This window comes from Polyodon spathula, chromosome 16 (genome assembly GCF_017654505.1).
Source record: "Polyodon spathula isolate WHYD16114869_AA chromosome 16, ASM1765450v1, whole genome shotgun sequence".
NCBI lineage: Eukaryota > Metazoa > Chordata > Actinopteri > Acipenseriformes > Polyodontidae > Polyodon > Polyodon spathula.
Genome location: NC_054549.1, coordinates 27879155 through 27902836, shown reverse-complemented (window position 1 = coordinate 27902836; position 23682 = coordinate 27879155). Strand labels below are relative to the sequence as shown.

Here is a 23682-nt window from a genome sequence, read left to right as displayed (position 1 = left end):
ACACAAATTAAACACTATTGTTTGTAATAGCCTTTATGAAGTGGATCTATAATATGGTCGTTAATAAAACTCTTATTGTTCTATGTTGCTTCCGGGGAATGATATTAAGTCTTTTTGCTGTAATGTGCACTAGACCGTTTATTACCCCTGAATGGGTCATTTGGATTATTGCCCTCCAAGCTCCATTGAGCAATTTGCAGATGTTAAGTATCTAGCTATTCTGCTTACATTTACTTTTTCTTTCAGCAAAAGAGAGACCCCAATGGTATGGGGATTAAACTATTTTAGCTTAAAAATAATAAGTTGTCAGAAATATAAAACATACCCAGACTATCTCTACACACAGAGATATACATTGTTTATCCAGTATTCAATTGTTTACTTTTATCTGGCTTTGAGCTTCTCTGGAAAGCCTGACACTGCCTGGCTCTGAACAGACTTCTACACACACACACACACCCACAGAGACAGACTGAGAAAGTAGTTGGGCCTTATTATTATTATTCTGAATGTAATGAGGGGGGCGTTTCAGCCCCTGTACTTGGGATTCTTCAGACAAGCTCCAAATCAGGTAAAGGCAGATTTAGAGAAAAAAAGTAGGAATAAATGTTGGAACCCACAACCAAACAAAATGATAGCAGACACCATAAACTAGGTCATCTGGTTAGCTCTTAATTTGGTGCAAAATGTTACTATTATATGGTTTTATTATATTACTTGGAACTGCTCTGTAAGAGCTGATAAAACCACTTGCCAGATATTGTAAAATAAAGTTCCAAGGGACTGTGTGTGGTGGTATCTCGCTTTCAATCCCATTCCCTTCTCTAAAAGATTTGAAATTTCCACAATATCATCTTAATGTGGGGTATATAGTCCCATATTGCTGTTTAGGATCCCTGTTTATATTGCACCATTTTTAACAAAATTCTGAAGCTGTATTTATATTTGAATTAATTTTCAAATTTAGTCACAATATCTGTTTCAGTTCTACACTGGTATGTCTAGGGCATTTTAGCTCAAAATGGGCACTCTTTCCTAATCTAATCACTGTTTTTGTTGTCACCCCAGGGTACATTACAGAAGTTTGTGGATGACCTCTTCGAGACGATATTCAGCACTGCACACCGCGGCAGTGCTCTTCCACTAGCCATTAAGTACATGTTCGACTTCTTGGACGAACAAGCAGACAAACACCAGATTAGTGACTCTGATGTCCGGCATACATGGAAGAGTAACTGGTGAGTAGTTTGTTCACCATGACAGACCATTGCAATAGAGCTTTTCACCTGCTAGTCCATAGTGATCACAGCAGTCCTTCACACCCAATCCAAGTCTCTTGACATGTACAACTGCACAGTAGTGACACTTGGTGGTCAGGGTGGGTATAACCACCAATAATTAATTTTGCAAAACACATTTTTATTCAAAGCAAATACTGTTTCAGTAAGCTGCATTAATTACTCTATTACGAATGTATTTATTTTACATATTGTCAGATTAAATTCCATGTTATCCAGTCAAAATACTGAAGTGTATGCATATATCTGTTTAATTTTATTAAACAGATTTTGAATCGAACATTTTTTGACTTGGTAACTTCATATGCCATTTGGAATTTGATAGAGAGACAAAGATCCACAAGAGACAAAAACTGGAGTAGTCTCTCTCACATCTTGTCTGTATAAATTGTCATGTTTTAAGAGGGTGCTCAACACGGTGCTCTGTTTCAGCCTACCTCTACGTTTCTGGGTGAATGTGATCAAGAACCCACAGTTTGTGTTTGACATCCACAAGAACAGTATTACAGATGCCTGCCTCTCAGTAGTGGCTCAAACCTTCATGGACTCCTGCTCCACATCTGAGCACAAGCTAGGCAAGGACTCTCCCTCCAACAAGCTGCTGTACGCAAAAGACATTCCAAACTACAAAAACTGGGTAGAGAGGTATGCTTCAAATTGAATTTTATTTTTTATATATATATTTTTTCTGCAGTTTGGTTCAGGTTCTTGAAAGGTTTAGCTTATCATCTTCAATGAAAAGTGAGAATATTATTGTTGCAGACACACAGCTTGCAAGCATCTCTTTATTCATTTGCACGATATAGCTCTCAACCAATAGCTCTGTATATCCTGCCTACATCTTTCAAAACTGAACTCTACTTTGGTATGGAGCAGACAAACATGCCACTGCACCAGTTTAACGAGGTTAGGCACTCATGCCATTAACACAAGCTAATAGACCGGTAACTGAGTTTTAGCATACACAGCAATTCATCACCAGGGGTGGAGTTACAACTCCTGCTCCCTTCTTAAAGAAGCCTGTCAGTATGGCATCATTCTCCACAGGGAGGATACCTACTGCTGTCTGTGCTGGGAGAAGACTCTGCTATATGACAAATGTTTGCTCGAAATTGGGATTGCAAAATACTATTTCTAGCTCAAACAGCAGGCCATAAAGGGGAAGATAATGTGTTACTGCACTCAAGGGATGCTTCTCGGATGGCTGGTCATTGAGTGTCTTAGCACTATCAACGTGCTGTAAACAGATCGATAGGAGCCCTTCTGTCTTTAAGAGGGAGGGCATGTAGCTGTCGGACAGCCACCGTGGACTTGGAAGCTGTGCAAGTCTGCACTTCAGCAGTGTTTGAAGTGTATACAGTTCCGGAGTTAACAGCAAGGTTTTAAAGGCTCAGTTGGGATAAGGTCCCCAGATTCTGTCACCTTGAGATGCAACACCTCTTGTAATGGCTGTGACTTAGTCCAGGTTTGTACTACGAACTAGGATGCTTTCAGAAATGCTCCCGACCCCAAGCAACACCGAGACTAGAAATTAAAAACGGTCAATGTTGCCTTTCTTCTTTATAATATTTGATACATTTGCACAAGTGGCATATTATGCACTAGAGAGCCAAAAAAAATAAAAAAAAGATGATCCATGCAAATCAGTTGTGAAGTATGCAGCATTGATCTTTATTCTGCAGTTAGTTCTAACCCATTATTATTCCATTGCAGGTACTATTCAGATATCTCTAGAATGTCAGCAATCAGCGACCAGGACATGAGCGCCTACCTGGCGGAACAGTCCAGGCTCCACCTGAGTCAGTTCAACAGCATGAGTGCTCTGCATGAGATCTACAACTACATTGTCAAGTACAAAGAAGAGGTGTGTATGTTCTTTGGTATCATAAGGGCTTTATACATTTATACTTGCATTTATAGTGCCTGTTACCAGTTATTACAATTATCAAGTACCATGAACTACGGCCCAATCAGATTAGAAAAAGGGGAGATCGAATTAAGATGTAAAAATTGACTGAATCTCAGCCATAGTGCTATGCATTGGTCACAAAGATTAGTGTCAGCTTATGACTTGCTTTGTACCTCCACTCAAATTTTAAAAGAAGCTTCAGTAAAGCCTGTTATGGAAGGCAGCCAAGACACTATCCTGATAAAGTGCTGGACCTGATTTTGAATATGCATGCAGCAATTTTATAGGCATGCATATTTTCATAGCACTCTTGAGAGCTAAACTACCAGCCCTTGCCCAGCTCCTCTTTTAGTCTCTCCCTTCATCCCTGTCCTCCATCAGTTATTCTCTTTAATGTGTCGCAGCTGCCTCTGTTTACTGGGTAACAGCCATTAAATGCAATCCCAGAGATACAGCACAGCCCTCACTCGCTGAAACTCAAAAGAAATTATAGAAAGAGATGATTATTCCATTATACAGTTCTGTAATAGTGCAGCGGTGCTTGCGAATGGAGACCTGTAATTTCTTCCCATTTTAGATAGGCATATCTTGGTAATTGCTTCCTCTGATGCACACTGAGATGCCTCCACGTGTCACTTATGTCATTGGCCAGGTTGAATTTTGTTTTAAAATCTTTGAGTGAATACTGTCATTTTCTGGCTCATTAGTAATGCATAAAGCAGAGATGGTAGCTTGATAGTTGCCATATCAGTCGAGAGGCGTCCACGTTTTGCTGACACCTTCCATACGCCTTCATTTTAAAAATGGATTGTTGGTGTTTTGAAAGGAGTCAATTTTATGAATACATGTATATGTATGACTTTTATTTTTAAGCAATGTGGAGGGAATTCTTGCAAACTAAATCCTCTAAAGATGCTTACAAGTTTTGCATTGACACAAAAGCCTTGAATCAAGCCTATTATGTTCCCAAACATGTTGATATATGTATAAATGCAACTAGAAAAAAATAATCAGTCAATTAGAGATTTCTAAAGCAAGCAGTGGCTCATCAGACATTTAGTTCTAGGTCAGCAGGTCTTACAGTGGACCAGAGCACCCTGGCCCCACACAAGCTACTAGCATCCCCCAGTGAGAGGGCACTAGGTTGCTGTGGAAGTCAGAATTCACATGATATTACAAACGAAGGCTCCATCTGGCTTGCAGATACTGCTGAACTGTTTTCAAAGTAACAGTGGTGTCTTGTCCTAGTTTCATCCACGACACGCTTCACATACAGAACAAGACGTTTTTTTTTTTCTCTTCTAAATGACCATACAGTACAATACAGTTATGGCCAAAATTGAGACATAATTAAAAAAAAAAAAAAACATAATTTAGGTATTTTATTTAACATCATGTAATCAAACTAACTACTAAATTATATAGCAAACGTCTACCGGAAACCACAATAGTAGTACAGTATTTCATGCTAGATTTCGAAATGTCACTTGTCAGTTAAATTCAATATGTTAACATAACATAATTCAGCAGGTTTAATTCAACTTTATGAAGCAAAATTTGTTAATTCTATAGGGTGATGCGAAACTTTTGGACATAGATGTACATGCGCAAAATTTCTTTTAATTTCCAGTTTCTTCCAAGTTCTCCACAGGAAGGTTTATCTGTTAAGATCTCGCTGCCACTCCTTAAAATCTGCTTCCCAATTATCAATCTGTTCACCAAACAAGCCTGCTTTTGATACTATTTGCATGTAAAAACTAATCGTTCAAGGCAGTGCACAACCCTCATCAAGTACAGGCAGACATCTCGCCACTAGACTTATACCGACACAGTGTGACTGAGTTGTCTCTCTCATCTCATCTGTATAATTATGCACCAGTGCATCCAAATCAGTGACTTAATGAAATGGTTAATATAATCTGCTGCTTGCGCCCCCCCCACAAGGGCCATTACAATCTCTAATTGGACAATATCCTCATCGAGCAGGAAGATAATCTGTTAAATGACTGTGTTATGACATTGATGGATTGGTGGGGAGATTAAACCATCATTACAGAAGCCAAATATCTTTCAGTAAGAGCTAATGGCAATACTCTCTTCTGGTAGGGTCTCACATAACTTGAACCTCAACTTTTGTTATTTATATTTAACAATTAGACTGTTGTTGAATACCTAACCGAGCTTGGAGAAATAATTTATTGTCATGTACTGCATGTAGAAGCAGGAACACTCTTATTTGATTACATGCTGAATAGGTTGCTTCTTATAAAAGTGTTAGTCTCCATGGGCTATGTTTATTTACCTTATTTACCTTGGTAAGCAACAAAAGATTGATTCTAGCGTAGAGTCCAATTGATGGTTCTTGGGCCATACACTGTATGTCAGCCTCCCCTTTAATGTTTTCTTTTCTCTTCCCCTTTTTTTCCTTGTAGATACTGTCTGCCTTGGAAACTGACGAACAGGCCAGACGACAGAGACTGAGGAGTAAGCTGGAGCAGGTGATTGACACCATGGCTCTTGGCAGCTGAAGCTCCACAGACATTGGACTGAAAGGAGAGTTTTTCTGAACTAAAAACTGAGGGAGGGGGGAATTTAAGCAGTGCATTGTGGAACCCGCAGGACTGGGCATGCGTAGCCTGTCTCAATTAAAATCATTTTAAGACATTTTGGAAAAAACAGACTAACTTACCATGGACAAACATATAAACATTGAAGAATCAAGAGAGAGAGAAAAGGAACAAAGCAGCAGCAAATTTGTGGCTTTAGAAGCAGTTCCTCTGATCATGTGATGCTGTCACATGACAAAGCCTGGATTGAGACTTTTGTTAACCTCAAGGACTTTTCTTTTTAAATGTACTTGACTGCCTTGACTCTCTCTGCCTCCTGCCACCAGTGTTACCGCTACATTTGCACAATTTGCAAGAATAAAAAAAAATGCATTTTTAAAGAAACAAACTAAAAAAAATAGTGTTTTCAATTTAAATAAAATAATTAAATCGATATTATAAGGAGTTCCATAAGCTTTGATATTTCCAAAAAAAAAAAAAAAAGTCCTGTGCCATGTTTTATTTGAATGTTGTTTAGTGCAAAGACATTTTGTTAGATGAAAAATGTGCTATAATTTAAATGTTAACATGCCTGGTGACCTGAAGTTAATAAAAAAAAAAAAAAAAAAAAAAAGAATTAAAAAATGACAATGGAAGTTGAGAGAACATGGTAAGGCCCTGACTTTTGATAAAATGTAGGAATTGTAAAAGTAAAGTAAGTTGTACTGTATTTGTGTTTACAGCAGCTCTTGGGCACTAAGGTACTAGAAACTGTTCTTTGTTACGTAGCAAGAGCATTACCATCATGAAGGAACAAAAATGTGTGTGACTTCTTTTATCAGCAACTGAAAATAGTTTTTAAGGAATGCTGTTGCCACCTTCACAACATTGCTAAATACATTATTCAGTGCTTCATCTAATTACAGAATAACTTTTGACAATCTCTCAGAACATCTTCATACTCGAGTATTAGTAGCGCTCTTTTTAAGTTGTGTATTTGTTTTGCATTTTCAAGCTGGTACGCACAGCATTTCCCAGTAGCACAATACAAGATGAGTCAAGTAGAGGAACACAGTATATATGTACAAACAAGAAAAAGTTTGGGAAGTCCAGGTGCTGCAACATTTGCTTTCCATTAATAAAAAACACTGCTTCTGAGGAAGATTAAATGATACTGGCGAATCATCTTCAGTCTAGTTTGCTGTAGGGTTATTTCAATAAGAAATTCTTGCCCTTACTCTTCTCAGGCCCCAGCATTATATACTTAGTTTTATTGCATAAGAATGCAACAGCCACTGTTTCCCCCGCAGCAATCTAATGAGGTGACATAGGGCATTTGGCTTATGTTTAAACAAAAGGGGAAGATCCCAAAGGAGCTTGATGTTTTTCTCCAAATATCATACAGATTAGGTTGCAGAGTGCAGTCAAAGACATAAAGAGATTCTGATTGTAAGTAGGATGATCTGAAGAGGGCAAGCTTTGAGAGTAGTCTGCTATTTATCAGCTCGAGATTTAATAAGCACATTAGCAGCCCATTATTAAAAGGATGACTTTCATCGTCATGGGTCAGGTCACATTTTGTGACTTGAAAGTTTGACACTGTGGTGGAGCTTCTCCGCCCTGCCTAAATTATGCCGAGGTTGATAGCAGTGAATTTTAGTTTTGCTTTAATATGTGAAGCTGCATTCTATCACTTTTATCCCCATTTTCAGTCAAGCATGAGATGTAAGGTACACAGTTACACAAACAATAGACACACAACTTCTGTTTTCTTTATTTAAGGTATTTTTGAAGTTGCTTCTCCTTGGCGTCAGTATATTTATCACCCTGCTTTTACTTTGAAACTTTAGATTGTATTTTTGTGTTGTAAATGGAGATTGCTGTTGCGTCTTTTTGATATTTTTTAAACCCAGTAACTTCAGAATGGGATGCTTTCAAACAATACCCCCCCCCCCCCCCCCCCCCCCCCCCCCCCCCCCCAAAAAAAAAAAAAAAAAGTTAAATAAATACATTTGGTTTTGGACCAAGCTTTTCTGTCATATTCCAAATGACCTACAATTCAACATGTAGATAAAAAAGGAGCTGATATCAGTTCTTCTTGGAAAGGTTGAATGTGTGCCATAGACTGTGACTGATAGGTTTCTATAGAGTAAGGGTGGACAAGGATGAGTCTTGGTTTGATATCATAATTCAAATTAGATCAATGTAGTGATTTATTTCAGGCCCAGCTAGCCATGGGCCTCTTAGAATTCTTGTGGTGGCCATCTCCCTGTTAAATAATCCAGATTTTAATTAGTTCACTGCCATTATGGTTGGGAGCAGAGTAAACACAGCAGATTTATAAAGTCCACTTTGTGCTGCAAACCAGAATGAATGCTGTCATCAATTATAAAATGTGTGGCTTTGAAAATGCTGCATTATTGTGCTTTATGTATCGATATAACCTCCTCAAGATAACTGAACGTCTGCCATATTAAGCAGCAATAAAGCATAGGTGTTAGCTACAGCACCCTCTATGGCTGGTAGTGGTAGTCCTATAATCAATAATAGAATGATCCATCTGCCTGAGTTAAATGGCTTTTCAACAATAGCCACACAAACTACATTTATTATTCCCCTTATACAGTAAAACTTTTGTGCAGCTTTTTGCTGGCCACCACCAAGAAGTTCAAACTTTGTATCTTTAACATCGAAACTGGCATTGCGAATGCTTGGTTCACTACTTTATTTTTTTTTATTTTTTTTTTACTAAGCCACCTATAACATTATAGAACAGTTTAATGATTGTAAAAAACCTCTGGTTCAAATGTCATTTTTCAGTGTCTCAGGATTTTTTGGAGGGCCTGTGGACAATTGCATGAAATACTTTAGTAAGAGATGGTCTTTGAAAGAAATGATTATAATAAAAAATGTAAGTGTTGAGGCAGTTCTTTTCCCATTTAATTTGTCACTACTATATAAAACAAGAGACTTAATGGTGCAGCTCATTTCACTGAATGGTACTAAACTAATGTGTATAATATAAGAACAGCTGTTTTTAATGCCTTTTTAAATTGAAATGATTCAAAAGAAAGGACAATGCTGTTAGATTAATTGTAAAAGATATCATTCCATGACAACTTTAACAAATATTGGTTTTCATGGTAGAAGCAACCTTTTATAGTAAATAATTGTGTCGTTTAATGGTAATGCACGGTTGCATTTGTTTTTCTTGACCACTTTCTTCAAAACTAATGCTTAGCTTTGATATGCTGAGCATCAGCCCTGCCCAGTGTACAATATAGCACATCTCCCAAATTATGTTCACATTAACTATTCCTAACCCTAACCCTAAAATCATTACCTCTTGTTCTCTCCAATGGGGTTTGATAATCCTACCTGAAACAGAATTGGGATTCTAAGACAATTATTGTCATGTTGTCTTCATATCACAAATGTAATTTGCAACAGTGTGCATCCTTTCGTTTGTTTAAATCATGTCTATTTGAAATCGGCAGTCTTTTTTAATCATAGGAACAAAACAAAATAAAATACATAAAACAAATGGATTGTAATACTGTAAGTATAGTGGTTAAATGTAGAAGATTGTTTCAGTCTTGAAGCAACTGTGACAAGTTGGCTGTTTAACGCTCATTGTGTAAATATCCTGCTAATTCCTATTTTGCAGATTTACTACTTGTAAATAAACACATGCATCAAGGAGAGATTAAATTTTTTTGCTAAATAAAGCATTTTGTCTGTCATTTTGTTTTGTTTTTTTACTTTCTGGGGGGTAAATGGATTAGCTGGGTGGGGTGACCTTGTGAAATTCAGTCTGCATATCTTTCAGCACTCGCATATCATTTAGACCAGTGGTGTACAACTCAGGTCATGGAGGGCCGGTGTCCCTTCTGGTTTTTATTCTAACCATACCCTAAATGAGTTAATTGGACCAATTAAGCTTCTAATAAGGTCCAATAAAAAGTACTTTAGGGTGCAGTTAGAATAAAAACCTGCAGAGACACCGGCCCTTCAAGACAAGTTGTGCACCTCTGATTTAGACTAATACACAAGCTGAGTTTGTATTCTGCAATGAGAGGACGTGTTAAGATTCTGGAACATTTTGCTTGTGTAAACACACTGAGGACATATACCAGTAAGATTGGAGAAAAGCTTCAGCGTGCACTGTACACCTACCTGCAACGTCATCACAGTGCTGCTTTTGAATCAGAAGAGGGAACACAACAAAATTTTCGACTCGGGAAAGCATATGTTCTTTCACAAATGTCAGTACAAGTAAATGCAACTATGTCCATGTTTTGCAAACTGAAACGCATACTTGATATAGGTTCACAAAAAGCCCCAAGCAGGGGAAGGGAATGTGGTTCATTACTTTAACAGACATGATGGTTACATAAACCTCAGACTAATGCAATGAATGAGGATCTATCATTTACTGTTTTTGTAATATTGCTAATTTAATGATTGACTAAAGAAATTAATTTCACACCTGTATTCTTGATTGGTTTAAGTATTACTGATATATGGTAATTTATGTTTTAGCTGAATATACAAGTATGTATTTAGATATTCTATTGACTCAATTCATTTTTGTAAAATAAGAACATTAATTCATCATTTACATATCTCATAAGGAAACTCTTATTTTTTTTAAAAAACAATTATTTTTATTAATTTTCCAATTTTCTCCCAATTGGAATGTCCAATTATTATTCAACCTGGCTCACCGCAGCAACCCCCGAACGAACGGGGGAGACAAAGACGAGCACATGCGTCCTCCAAAATAAGTGTCGTCCGCTTTTTTTGCTCTGCAAGCCCGCCAAGCAGCCCTATTCAGAACTTACAGCATCGGAGGACCACACAGTTCTGAATTGTGTACAGCCACAGGGGTCGCTGGTGTGCGGTGAGCCAAGTACTAACATGAACTAAAGTACATGTGACATTGCAAGATCTACTTTAGAAATACTAAAAGCAAGAACCTTTTAGACTAGAAGTCTTTTTCAATATCTCCTGGATCCACAAATATTCCTTTTAAAACCTTACTATTTAACTACATCATCTCATTAATTTAGAAAACGTTTGAGTTTTTAATGCTTTTCCAACCTACAGAGTTGGGGTTTTCAGTGGCATTTATTTTTCATTTTTGAATCCAGGTCAACTTTTTTTTTCAATAGCTTTTGCAGAAAAGGCTTGGCAAATGTAATGGGAGTAAAACAATTATTCATATTGAGTGTGTTATTACTAGGTCAGGGCACTGGAAGCGGTTAATGACTGCCGATGAGAGTATTAATATGTGATATTATTTGTATCGAACAAACTAAGCTCTCTGAATTGTAGCCCTACAGTACTACTTGCTGTTTGCTTTTGAAGGCATTGGATAATGACCACTCCAGTCGGAAAATGATCTGTGAGGTTTATAAAATGCATTTAAAGTGCCTAAAGATATTCAGCTCATTAATGATATTTTTGAACTTAGCTTTAATAAAACATAAAACTCTATGAAATCATGGCTCAAACTAGGTTAATTAAACAAGGTGAAATCAAATCTGAAACAAAACAATCGTTATGCCTCAGCAGACAGTATTGGTCTTGCTAGTGTATGGCTTCTGTATTATTGTTGACACTCAATACGTGGGTTTAAAAGGTTTAATTGGAATCTGGTATAAGGAGAGGTACAAAGCAAAAGGGATAGTACAGTTGTTTATTATTTATGAGTCTCTCTCCACTTCCTGTATCCCCTATATAAAGCTCAAACCCAAAATATAGGCCTATATGGGAACCCAATAGTCCAAATGCAAGTGTGCACATGTAATGCAAAGGTGTCGACACCCCAAGTACATAACTAAAACACATTCCTTATTTTCTGTCCTACAGAACAATATGCATGTTGACATGAACAGAGCAACAAGGGGTTAGCTCTGTTTACATACGGTACTAAATTACAAAGTATTTAATGGTGTATGAAATGTTTTCCCTGGAGTTGTTCTTATCCATTAGTAAAAGGCATTGATTACAGTTAAATGTATTTGAGGGAGAAATGAAAATTACCAGAAGGGATAGATCAATTTGACAAACTGGTCATCAATCAAAAAAAACAAACAGTATTGTTCCCCATAGAGCTGTAAAGTGAGTAAGGGCTAAGTTAATAAGAGTCACATGACAAATTGCTTAGTTTTAACAAATTGTTTTAATACAGTTTGCCCATGTGCAAACAAGTCATTTTGGTACATGCCTGAACTGAGAGAATGGGATGAAGCTACATATTTATTTTGTGTTACAGTACATGAACAGACTATTATTTCTATTCTGAACTCTTCTTGCATGCTTTTATTATATAGTTGTTATGTGATACAACCACCCCCCACCCCCCTTTTTTTCCTCAATTTAGGATGTCCGATTATGTTCTCTCAGCGCAGAAACTCCCAACAACAGCTCAGGAGAACAAGGAATGAATGGGCGTCCTCTGATCCCCAAGACAACCTCTTTTTTTACACCAGAGCTGAAGTTGGAGTGTGGCCGTATTATATAGCCATTTCATTCATGAAATAACTAAACTACTCCATAAGCCTCCATGAAGTATCCTCCTTACAGTTATCAAAGCTTTTGTTTTTGAGTTCTTTTTGAAAAGCTGCAGGAAAACAGCAGCATAATTGTAATGTTATCCTAGGGTATATTCCCCCCCCCCCCCCCCCCCCCCCCCCCAAGACGGTACAATGACTAAATCATCTTTGTGCTTGACTTCAGCCTTGGGGACCATGAGTCAACTGAATCTAAGGGCTTTCTACATGACCGGTGTTAAGTGGCTTGCTGGCAGGTGAGGTTGACCTCCTGTGGGCAAAGCAAATGTCTCTGTGATTATCAGGCAGAGTATTTTCTTGTAATTCATACTGAAGAAAGGCGGTGGAGAGTACAAGACGGGGTGGACCCTTTAAACTGCCAGCAAGGATTTATGCTCCCAACGCCTCAAATTGCAACTTCATTTTCCCAAAACATGTATGAAGATTGTGAAGTACGTGCATCTGAAAAGAAGCCACAGGACATTGTTAAGCATACTATGCTGCATAGATTTAATTATGAAATCTATTTGAAAAAAAAAAACAAGGTCCAATTGGGTCACCATCCTATAGGTTAATATGTATCTTTTGACCCTGGTATACAACTTGACAAGAGAAAGATGATTGTGTACCATAAAGACAGGGTTAACGGTCCATATTAATTCATTTTAAATATATTTCATTAAAAGATGAGCATCCTCTGCACATTTACTGCAGGTTTTATTTTTATATCATAGGGATTGTAATGTCACCTTACCTTTACAAGATGACAAATGATCATTAACAAGTAGAGATTAATGCTACTTTTAATCTATCACCTGAAATATTTTGATATGTATGCATCCTGTTTTTGCCATCAAACCCAAATTCAGAAAATTTTAATTTATGATGAATTACAATAGAATGATATTAAAAAAGGCCCCTGTGGTAGGATTGTGTTGAAATTGATTTAGCACCTAAGAAAACGTAGGACTGAGATGAGGTCATTCATTTCATCTGTGTTCATTCTGTTCCTGGGAGCCAGCTGATCTTAAAACCTTGTCAAGTTGGGTTCAGCATTAGCAACATGATTAGGTAACCTATTCCATACTCTCACCACTCTCTTTAGAAAGACTTTCTTATCCTCTGTCCTTAGTCTATCTCCAATTTCCAGCTGTGCCCTCTAGTGCCTGTGCTGCAATTAAAGTAATCAAAGGTTAACTCCTTTTAAGATTTAACAAACTTCTGTCAACCCACATAATTCTTCCTTCAACCCATGGATTCAGTTCTTTCGACTTATTTTCGTAGCTCAGTCCCTTAAGTTGCTCTTTGTTGGACTCTCTTCAGGGCCACAATGTCCTTTTGGTAACTTGAGCACAGTATTCTAAGTGTGACTCACAAGTGCGTTGTATAGCCTCATCATAACCTCCTTGTTGAAATTAGATTTTATTTATCATGCCTTTGCCCAATTTGATGTGAACCCTAAACCATTTTTTGTTTTTGTATGTGTGTGAAAAAGTTAAACAAACCAGAAATAAGCAACCAAGGACCATCTGGACATACTGGCCTCTTTAGTCAATCTCTGACTCAATCTGATATCGGAACGAGGCGTGACCTATAATACAGCCAGGGATTTAGGATGAAGATGGAAACATAAACATAAATAAAAGAAACGCAGCATAAATCCTGTGTTGTGTTATTGCATGGTTAACGATGTCTGTGTCCTTTTACGCTGTCAGTTGTTGATAAATTAAGCTTTTTTATGTCCCATAGAGATCAATATGGAGTCTTTCTTAAGGATGTACTGTCCACTGATGAGTAAAGAAACAAGCAGCAGTGTTTGGCTTTCTAAATCTTTCTTGAATTAATCTACAACTTCCAAGTTTTTCTCCATGATTGTGTGCTGTCAACATGGGCTACAGATAATTCCGACAGGCTCTGAAAGAATTAGTCTCACGCCTACAGGCATTAAATTATATTGCAGGGCCTCTGTAACTCAATATGGATGCAAATATTAAATGTTGCGTATGCATATTTGATTATCTGATGTATTTGTCAACATAATTCTTGAATTGTATAATACATAACAAGTAATTTTCACAGATAAAGCTTTCTTTGCTTCTGGTAGGTAAAATATGATATATTAAATCAGTAAATTTTGACCTACGTACAGCGTAAAGGAGAAACTTTAAATTCAATTAAAAAATAAATAAATAAATAAATAATTCCACAACTTACAACCTGTGTTATTGCCCTATTCAATCAACTGCCAGCCATAAGAAGATATCCACTGAACATACCATTAAATATGCAGAAACTTAACATCAGAGCTTAAATTGACATGCAATTTTTCTAATGTTTTGAAACTTTATAGTGAAGATGAATGCTCAGCCTGTATTTTGTTCTGCTTGAAAATTTGTTTTGTCCCTCGTGCCGTATTTATTTGTTTCTGTGTTTTGTTTGTTCTTGTTTAATAAACAGCGCTACACTGCAGATTCTGCCTCTAATTCCTGTTGGTAATGCTATCCTGTCACAGAGTCATTTAAATGACTCGCAATGTTTGACCTCTGGAAAGTTTGATTGGATGTTAGCATATATCAGGGAAAGAACACAGGCATTGTATATTGTAATTGTATACCCACAACAATTGTCAATACAGTTTACAAGTATCTGCTTAGGAAGCTTTTCTTTTTCAGAAATGTTTTCTATGCTATCTTTCTGATGGAAATATACAAATGTTTACAAAGGATGCTTCTGTGTAGCGCTAATGGGCCTGTTAACTACTACATTGCTCTATGGACCTTTTACATGCCAGAACTCAGTATCCATATTATGTGTTAGCTACAAGCTAAGTTAACAGACCAACAATGAAAGGCAACCCTTATGAAAATACTGTATCTGAAGTATATTATTTCTGTTCTTTGTTCTGTGCAGTATATTACATTTTCTTCTAATGATCATGGAGCAATGCGTCAAATATACACTAGTATCATGTAGCTTTATCCCAAACCCAGATCAATGCAGCTAGAATACACAGCCATACAAAAGTATAAAATTGTAAAAGCAATCTTTCAATTTATCAACTGAAACAGACGCACAGAAGACTGGAGATGAGCATATAATTTTAATTCTGAACCAGTAAAAGACTGGGAGTGGGCTTTGATGGGATAGGGTTGACTAATTATATTGAGGTGGAGCCTGATAAGGAGAGAGGATCCATTAATATCAGATTCTACCAAAGGCACAGAAAATTAATGTAAAACACTGAGGAATTGTTGAGTCAAGTACAAACATGACCAATCAGGCTGTTTAAAAAGTAAACTTGGCTTAGCATACTGTCCTGGGGTTTTAGCTGAATTAGAATACTGGGTATAAAAAAATAAAATAAAAAAAAAGTTAATGGAAGTGGATTGTGCTACCCATATACAACATGCATACAGATAGAGAGAAACAAAAGAATATGAACTATTCTTCAGAACACCCAATTTGCCCCACCCTGAAGGAGGTGGCTTGTTCAAATTTGGTCAATGTTCTGGAGTAGTTTACAAAAAGGCAAAATAAATTTATTGAGAGGAGGACATTTAGCCCATCAATGCCTGTCCTATTCCTAGCTGTTTGATCCTAAAGCTGAATTAAATTCAGCACTAAGAACATAGGTAGGTACCCTGTATCTCCACATATTTTTTTCAATTAGTATTTTACATTAACATTTATTTCAATTGTTATATTTGCATAGTACCAATAACCATGGAAATGTAAATGCATTATGAGTGTTTTGGCATCACAGAAACCACTTTTTTTGGGGGTAAACAAAAATTGCAACCAGTTGTTCTTTAATAGTAAAAAGAAAATATGTGGAGTACCATTGAACTTGTGGGATGTTTTGCTTATAAATTCATTTGACGATATAGAACAATAAGCGCCTCAGAGATACTAACATATTTAGTAAGCAAATAGTTTCAGTGGAGTAAAATAAACAACCCACTCTCCAGCACTACAAACCTGCACTGCTGTTTTTTCTTAGTTTTTTTTTAGGTGGGAGAATATATTATATAGCCCCAGCCGTATATTATTCGTTATCATAATGAATGGTGGTATTCCAATCAATATTCTCAAAGGGAAGACAGATCCCGCACCTACTGTTTGTAATAATCACCACCTCCGAAAGACCTTTAAATTCTCAACACTGGTGAAAGCATTCTTGCAGGTTGTTTTTTCCCCAGGTAGGAGTTTAGTGTTTAAAAAATAAATGGGAGAGACTGCAAGTCAACCATATTTGTCATGTCAAGACTATGGTCATTGATAGATACTGTAATGATGAGAGAGGGAGTAGGAGCTGTCACTGTGATGAGTGATTCTGGAAAGATAAACAGTACTCCCAGATCATGATTCATAATTATTTTGACCAGGTTGTTGGGGGGGGGGGGATTGCTCTTTGGTTCAGTGAACAAGTACATTTAAATATCAAATAAAGCAACACATTTTATAGATCTCAAAGTTCTTCATCATCCACCAGCTAGTTATCAACATGTACCATAAAATGAACTTTCCTAACCAATTATCATTGAGGCGTGATGCAGATATAGTTGTATTACTAATTAGAAAAGAACAAATGCACCAATTCAAAAACAATGATGTGTGCATGTGTTACAACTCAAAAGGCAGTCGCCCACAAAGTATTTGGGATTAGTAATGTGGTGTTAATGTATCTGCTGAAGAGCTAACTGAGAACTAACAACAGCAATATTAAAGTCTCATTAAATTGGTTCAGTTTTGACAAGACTCCAGTTCTCAAAGACTGAAACAGACACAGGACATCACTCATAGATATAAACATGCTCACACAAACTAATCCTAATAGCAAAACGCTATGCTGTTAAGTTGCATCTGAAGACGTCCCATGACGCTCGTGTGTTTCTTCGTATTGTTTCTCAAGGTAGCTTGTGTTTTTGTGCTGTACGGGGTACGGGCACTTTCTATTATCAAACTAGCATGTCTACCCATGGTGTGTGCGCGATGTGAATCCCAGGAGGTAAAAAAATAACACACTTCCTGCTCCAAGGTTGACCATCCCAGGGGTTGCCTACAGTTGCCTCACAAAGAGCAATGCATCTAATGAATTGCTTTAACACAGTGTAAAATAGTTCTTTGGTGGTCACAGCTGCTATGTGTAAAGTTATGATTTATCACTGCTAGTTTACACAAGAAACATTGTTAGCTTGAACTCATAAGTTATTTATGTATTTATTTTGAAAACCTACAGAACAGTATACCGGTGCTGTATAATGTTGAACACTAATATAGCTTTGTGGTTTTCTTCTTTCAGTCATGCTAAAGTGCATTTTGTACATTTACAATACACTATATGGGAGATCCGAAGAAGATATAGCATGGCCACAGAAATACATTCTAACTATGTCTGAAATATAATCATTACCAGTACATTTGGGATATCTTATTAATATATTTATACAACACTTAACCCTGTACCAAAAACAGTAAGAAGATCAGTAGGTTGAACTAATCAAAGCCTTCTTTGATTATGGCTTTTTATCTGCAGTCAAGCGAAGCCAAGACATACTTTTCATCCTACATGATTCTAGTTCATGCATGGTATGGTATGATATAAATATATGTAATTGTGATTGTGAAGCTTGCATTTTCATATGGACAGAAGTGTAGCTGCGGTTTCCCGAGCAGTTTTAAAATATAGTGAAAAATATAGTGCACAAACAGTGAAGTGTTACAGTACGTTCACTAAAGAGTGCCATGATTTTTTAATTTTTTATATGGCAGCTTGTTTTTACCTTAACTATTCAACTCAAATTGGAGCTCAATCTACAATCAAAATCTCAAAAGCTCAAAATCACCCACAGCTGCATGTTTTGAGGATCATTGGAACATGGTCATGATTTGTTGTTTAAATTGAGGGATGTGTGACCATTCCCCAATTACTACCATATTTTTTTTTAGAAAAGTTTCTGGTGGAACTCTGTAACAAACTCACCAGAATGGCCCTTATATTCTTTTGAGGCATCAAAACACAACTGCTGCTATCAGTCCTTATTCAAATCCTCTCAGATCTGCTCTCTTAAACACTGTGACTGAAACACTGATTTTGTATATTGCATAATTAATTTCAGGGTTTCTATTTACATATCCCCAAAAACCAGTCCTGACACTGAACTCATACGATGTAGGAACTTTGCATACAGTAGGTATTAGCACTGATATGAAGGCATACCCTCCTACTGGGAGAGATTCTTTGGAGCACTTTCCCTCTTTGGGCAGAGCAAGGCCTTGGACATCTCACATATAGCAGCAATTCATTGATATAGCGCCTTTCAAGACCAGGTCCTTTCAAAGCTCTGAACAAACAGTAGAGTAGCAGTGCATAAAATATAGCTAGTATTTATCACATCATTAAAAAAATCTGCTATTTAAACATTAATACACAGTGATTTGTGCATGATTATTATTTTGTCCACTACATACAGTTCTAGCAAGAAAGCAAAGCCTCCTAGTGGGGGAAAGTCATATATCCCTGTCTGCAGTTTTTTTGTTATAAATTATTAATAGAGATAGTAAGTATTTGCACTCTTTGGACAGAGTGCTAGAGCAAGACCTTGGCAACAGACAGGGTGTCACATCTCATCACTTGCAGCCCCAGACCAATTCACAGAAGCAAGGCTTGAACTTGTTCCTCTGATCTCCTTCTGTCACCCAGGCCTTCCCTGAGGACAGACTGTCAACTTACTTAGCCACTGTAAAAAAAAAAAAACAGAAACTTCAATCTGGTATATGATTACAAAGGAAATAATAAAAAAAAAAGATTCTGATTTAAATAATAAATGATTAGGAACATGTTGGAATGAGTTTCAAATTGTCATTTTAAAAGCTACGGATCCATCTATTATGGACATTATATCATTTTTCTCCTGCTAGTATTAATCAGTCACTGCTAAAATTAATTTGAAAAGCATTTTGTTCTAATTGTATAGATTGTATTAGTATGTGAATACTAGTTTTAAAAATTGTATTCAAAGTATCAGTACTGGCAGAATTTGTCCTTGCATACAACTATCCAAACATTTGAAGGATCAGACAATGATTTCATGCTGCAGGAAAAGTTTATGTACTTGGAAAAAGTTTGACAAGTCTGCATTCTTATGTAAAACAGTGCACTAATAGCTACAATATGGAAGACTATAGTAACCAGACAACAAAGAATCTGATTTAAGAATTGAATATTATTATGACACACTGAAGCTCTTACTTTTGATTCAAAGATCCCAATTAGTGGGGTCCCCGAGTGATGAGCAGGGTGAGTCATAAAGCCAGGGGAGTGCAGGTTTGCATCCTGGCTCTCTGAAGTCGCTGGTCTCTGCTGGGATTGCAGAGAGAACATTATATTGGCTCTAGCACTCCCACAGCTTAGGGTGGCAAAACTGGCAGGGACTCTTCAAAGTACAGTTTCTCTTCACAGTACAATGGACCCTACTGGCCAGGTGCCTGGTTAGCTCAAGCAGACATTTGCAGGGCTGGCCTTTGTTCTCCAGAGGCCGGTAGCTCACCAACATCTGCTCTCAAGTTCCTGGGTGTAAAAATACAGTTGGTCGTGGGATTGGAGGACTGCCCTTCAGTTCCCCTGAGCTGTTGTTGGGAATTGTTACAGTGAGGGAATGTAATTGGACATTCTAAATGAGAAAATTGGAGATAAAACAAGTGGTCACGCTAAATCATTGACTTTGCCAAAAAGAGAGTTCAGTTATATTTTGTAAGCAATCAGTGCTGCCGAGAAACTATCTGCCTTTTTTACTGTTTCTGCCACATTAACAAGTTAACTAAAAAAGAGTTCAGCAATAAATGTATCTACTGACAAGAGGCCTACTGTGAGAGATACTTTCACTGTATTTGGTTAAAGAAATAATAAATACAGCCAGTAGTATTGTGTTAACTCAGCCTGATTTGAAACTTGTCGGTAATCATAATATTTATTATTACTTATTATTATACTAATAATGTAAATAATTTAAAATAATTCGGCGTTTTTATTATTATTATTATTATTATTATTATTATTATTATGTATTTATTAAAAAGTTTAAAAAAAAAAAAAAATATATATATATATATATATATATATATATATATATATATATATATATATATATATATATATATATATATATACACACTGAACAAAAATATTAATGCAACATGTAAAGTGTTGGTCCCATGTTTTATGATGCAAAATAAAAGATCCCAGAAATTTTCCATAAGCGCAAAAAGCTTATTTCTCTCAAATTTTGTGCACAAAGTTGTTTACATCCCTGTAAGTGAGCATTTCTCCTTTTCCAAGATAATCCATTCACCTAACAGGTGTGGCATATCAAGAAGCTCATTAAACACACAGGTGCACCTTGTGCTGGGGACAATAAAAGGCCACTAAAATGTGCAGTTTTTTCACACAACACAATGCCACAGATGTCTCAAGTTTTGAGGGAGCGTGCAATTGGTATGCTGACTGCAGGAATGTCCACCAGTGCTGTTGCCAGAGAATTGAATGTTCATTTCTCTACCATAAGCCGCCTCCAACGTCGTTTTAGAGAATTTGGCAGTACGTCCAACCAACCTCACAACCGCAGACCACGTGTAACCACGCCAGCCCAGGAGCTCCACATCCGGCTCCTTCACCTGCGGGATCGTCTGAGACCAGCCATTCGGACAGCTGATGAAACTGTAGGTTTTCACAACCAAAGAGCGGTTTGCTGATGTCAACGTTGTGAACAGAGTGCCCCATGGTGGCGGTGGGGTTATGGTATGAGCAGGCATAAGCTATGGACAATGAACACAATTGCATTTTATCGATGGCAATTTGAATGCACAGGGATACTGTAACGAGATCCTGAGGCCCATTGCCGTGCCATTCATCCTCCACCATCACCTCATGTTTCAGCATGATAATGCACGGCGCCATGTCGTAAGGATCTGTACACAATTCTTGGAAGCTGAAAATGTCCCAATTCTTCCGTGGCCTGCATACTCACCAGACATGTCACCCGCTGAGTATGTTTGGGATGCTCTTGATCGACGTGTACAACACTATGTTCCAGTTCCCGCCAATATCCAGCAACTTCGCACAGCCATTGAAGAGGAGTGGGACAACATTCCACAATCAACAGCCTGATCAACTCTATGTGAAGGAGATGTGTCGTGCTGCATGAGGCAAATGGTGGTCACACCAAATACTGACTGGTTTTCTGATCCATGCCCCTACCTTTTTTTAAGGTATCTGTAACCAACAGATGCAGGTCTGTATTCCCAGTCATGTGAAATCCATAGATTAAGGCCTAATTAATTTATTTTAATTGACTGATTTCCTTATATGAACTCAGTAAAAACTTTGAAATTGTTGCATGTTGCGTTTATATTTTTGTTCAGTGTGTGTGTGTGTGTGTGTGTGTGTGTGTGTGTGTGTGTGTGTGTGTGTGTGTGTGTATATATATATATATATATATATATATATATATATATATATATATATACTACGCTGGTTGGGATTATTTACAGACTTCTGATTTGTTTTGTTTTTTCTTTTTTTACAGTATATAGAATAAATCAAGATGGCAGACATGCTGTTTGTCTCTTTCTAAGGGCTCAAGGAATTCATGTAACAAGTGGTCTAATTCAAGCAGATAGATTGAGGCCAATCATTCCCTCTCTGTAATAAATATGTAAGCAAAACATGATGATTCTGTAGAATGGCTAATCCACAGCTGCACAATAATGGCAAGAGCATTGTGTTCTACTGCCAGGAAGGGGGTGAGGGGCTTAGTTTAGTCTTCGTCTTGCCTGGAATGCTGCTTTAAAAGCAATGTATATAGTTGAATGTGAAGGTAGGATGCCTTATAGCAATTTGTTAAACAGTAGGTGTGCCACAAGCAACTTAATTAATCTGCTCGGTGGTTTACAGAAACCTTAAATCTATTCATAGTTTTCCACAAAGAGCACATGCAGTAGAGAAGATGTATCACCATAGTAACATCGACATGTTAATAAAATTTACCTTACAGATATTTTAAGTTGTATGGTTATCAACATAAAATACCCTTTAAGAAATGTTGCCCTTGAGATCCCATTATAATGCTAGTGTATAGCTATTAAGACACTGCAACAGGAACCATTAGCAGAACACAAAATTACCAGCAATGGTAACACAATGCATTTGGACCATATATTTCAGCTATTCTAATATGGTATTATGGGACTGGAAACCGGACAACCAGTGTGCATTGGTTGATACTATATGAAATGCCACCAGTACTGGTACTTCGCATATTACAGTGGTATAGTCTTGTGGTGGCAATAGCAAATCTGCTGGCAGTGTGAGTCTGTGGGTAGCAGGGTGACTGTTCATACTGTAATCATATGGGAGGAAATCTCTGCTGAGCTGCCCAGTCCTCCCTTTCTGAATTAACAGCTTGTATCTTCAGTGTAAACAGTTTAATTGTTGATCTCCAAATGGCAAATTAAAAGACTGCTTCAGACATATAAGCATGACAGGTGCAATTTGGAAGGAAGGCTGTAGGAACGGTGTCCATCTGGACAGATCTGTTTAAATGTAAAAGACTGCGGCACTACTGTTTTTTTAATAGTGTTTGCCTGCATGACTGTATCATGTCCGATATCATAGTCCCATTGTGTTACAATTATAATAATAATCGTAGCACTCCCATTGTAGTCCCTATTGTCATTACATATCATTATGTGAGGGTAATGGCTGTCTCATCCTTGTAGTTTTGATTTAAAAATTAAAAATAATGTTTGTGGATGTCGGGGTTCTGTTGTAGACATGTTTATCCTCACGTGGGAAACTATAGTACAGCAATAATCCCAAGGCATCCCAGTGGAAATAACATTTACAGGCACTATAAAAGACATCCTTGTAAATGCCAGAACAACACTGATTACAGCAGCATCCTATCAGGGCAGTCTGCAGAAAGGGCGTCAGTAATTATTCTTGGCAAGGATGAGTATAAACTCTGGATGAGTCCCCACACTGCTTCCAACTGATGCTTTATGCTAGTTCAGTAACATGTATAAAATATTATTTAAGAAGCTGATGTAGAGCACTTGTTGGGTTTGATAAGTTTATTTATTTATTTTCCCCATTTTGTTTAATTATTTACTTTTGCCACTGTTTGTGGTTATACAATGCATTTACCATTGTTTACCAAGGTTGCCCATTATTATTAATATGCTTTACCATACCTCACTGGTCTTTACAATGCTTTGCCTTGCTTTCTCTATGATTTATTACACTTGGTTATGGTTTTACTATGGTAATGGTTTAGGAAAATCTGTTTCTTTGATGTAAGAGAAAACAAAGAAAT

The 23682-nt window shown here is 37.1% G+C and overlaps 1 protein-coding gene across 4 annotated transcripts in view; it reads left to right on the top strand.

Annotated features, from left to right (window-relative positions):
• Nucleotides 1–7721, top strand: part of LOC121329154 (plexin-A1-like) — a 199184-nt gene extending 191463 nt beyond the window's left edge. For all 4 annotated transcript variants that reach the window (XM_041274549.1, XM_041274550.1, XM_041274552.1 and 1 more), the window contains 4 exons: nt 1069–1238; nt 1731–1943; nt 3012–3162; nt 5640–7721. In XM_041274549.1, the coding sequence (XP_041130483.1) occupies nt 1069–1238; nt 1731–1943; nt 3012–3162; nt 5640–5735 (630 nt within the window). In that variant the 3' untranslated portion in view covers nt 5736–7721. The remainder of the gene's footprint in view (nt 1–1068; nt 1239–1730; nt 1944–3011; nt 3163–5639) is intronic.
• The last annotated feature ends 15961 nt before the right edge of the window (nt 7722–23682 follow it).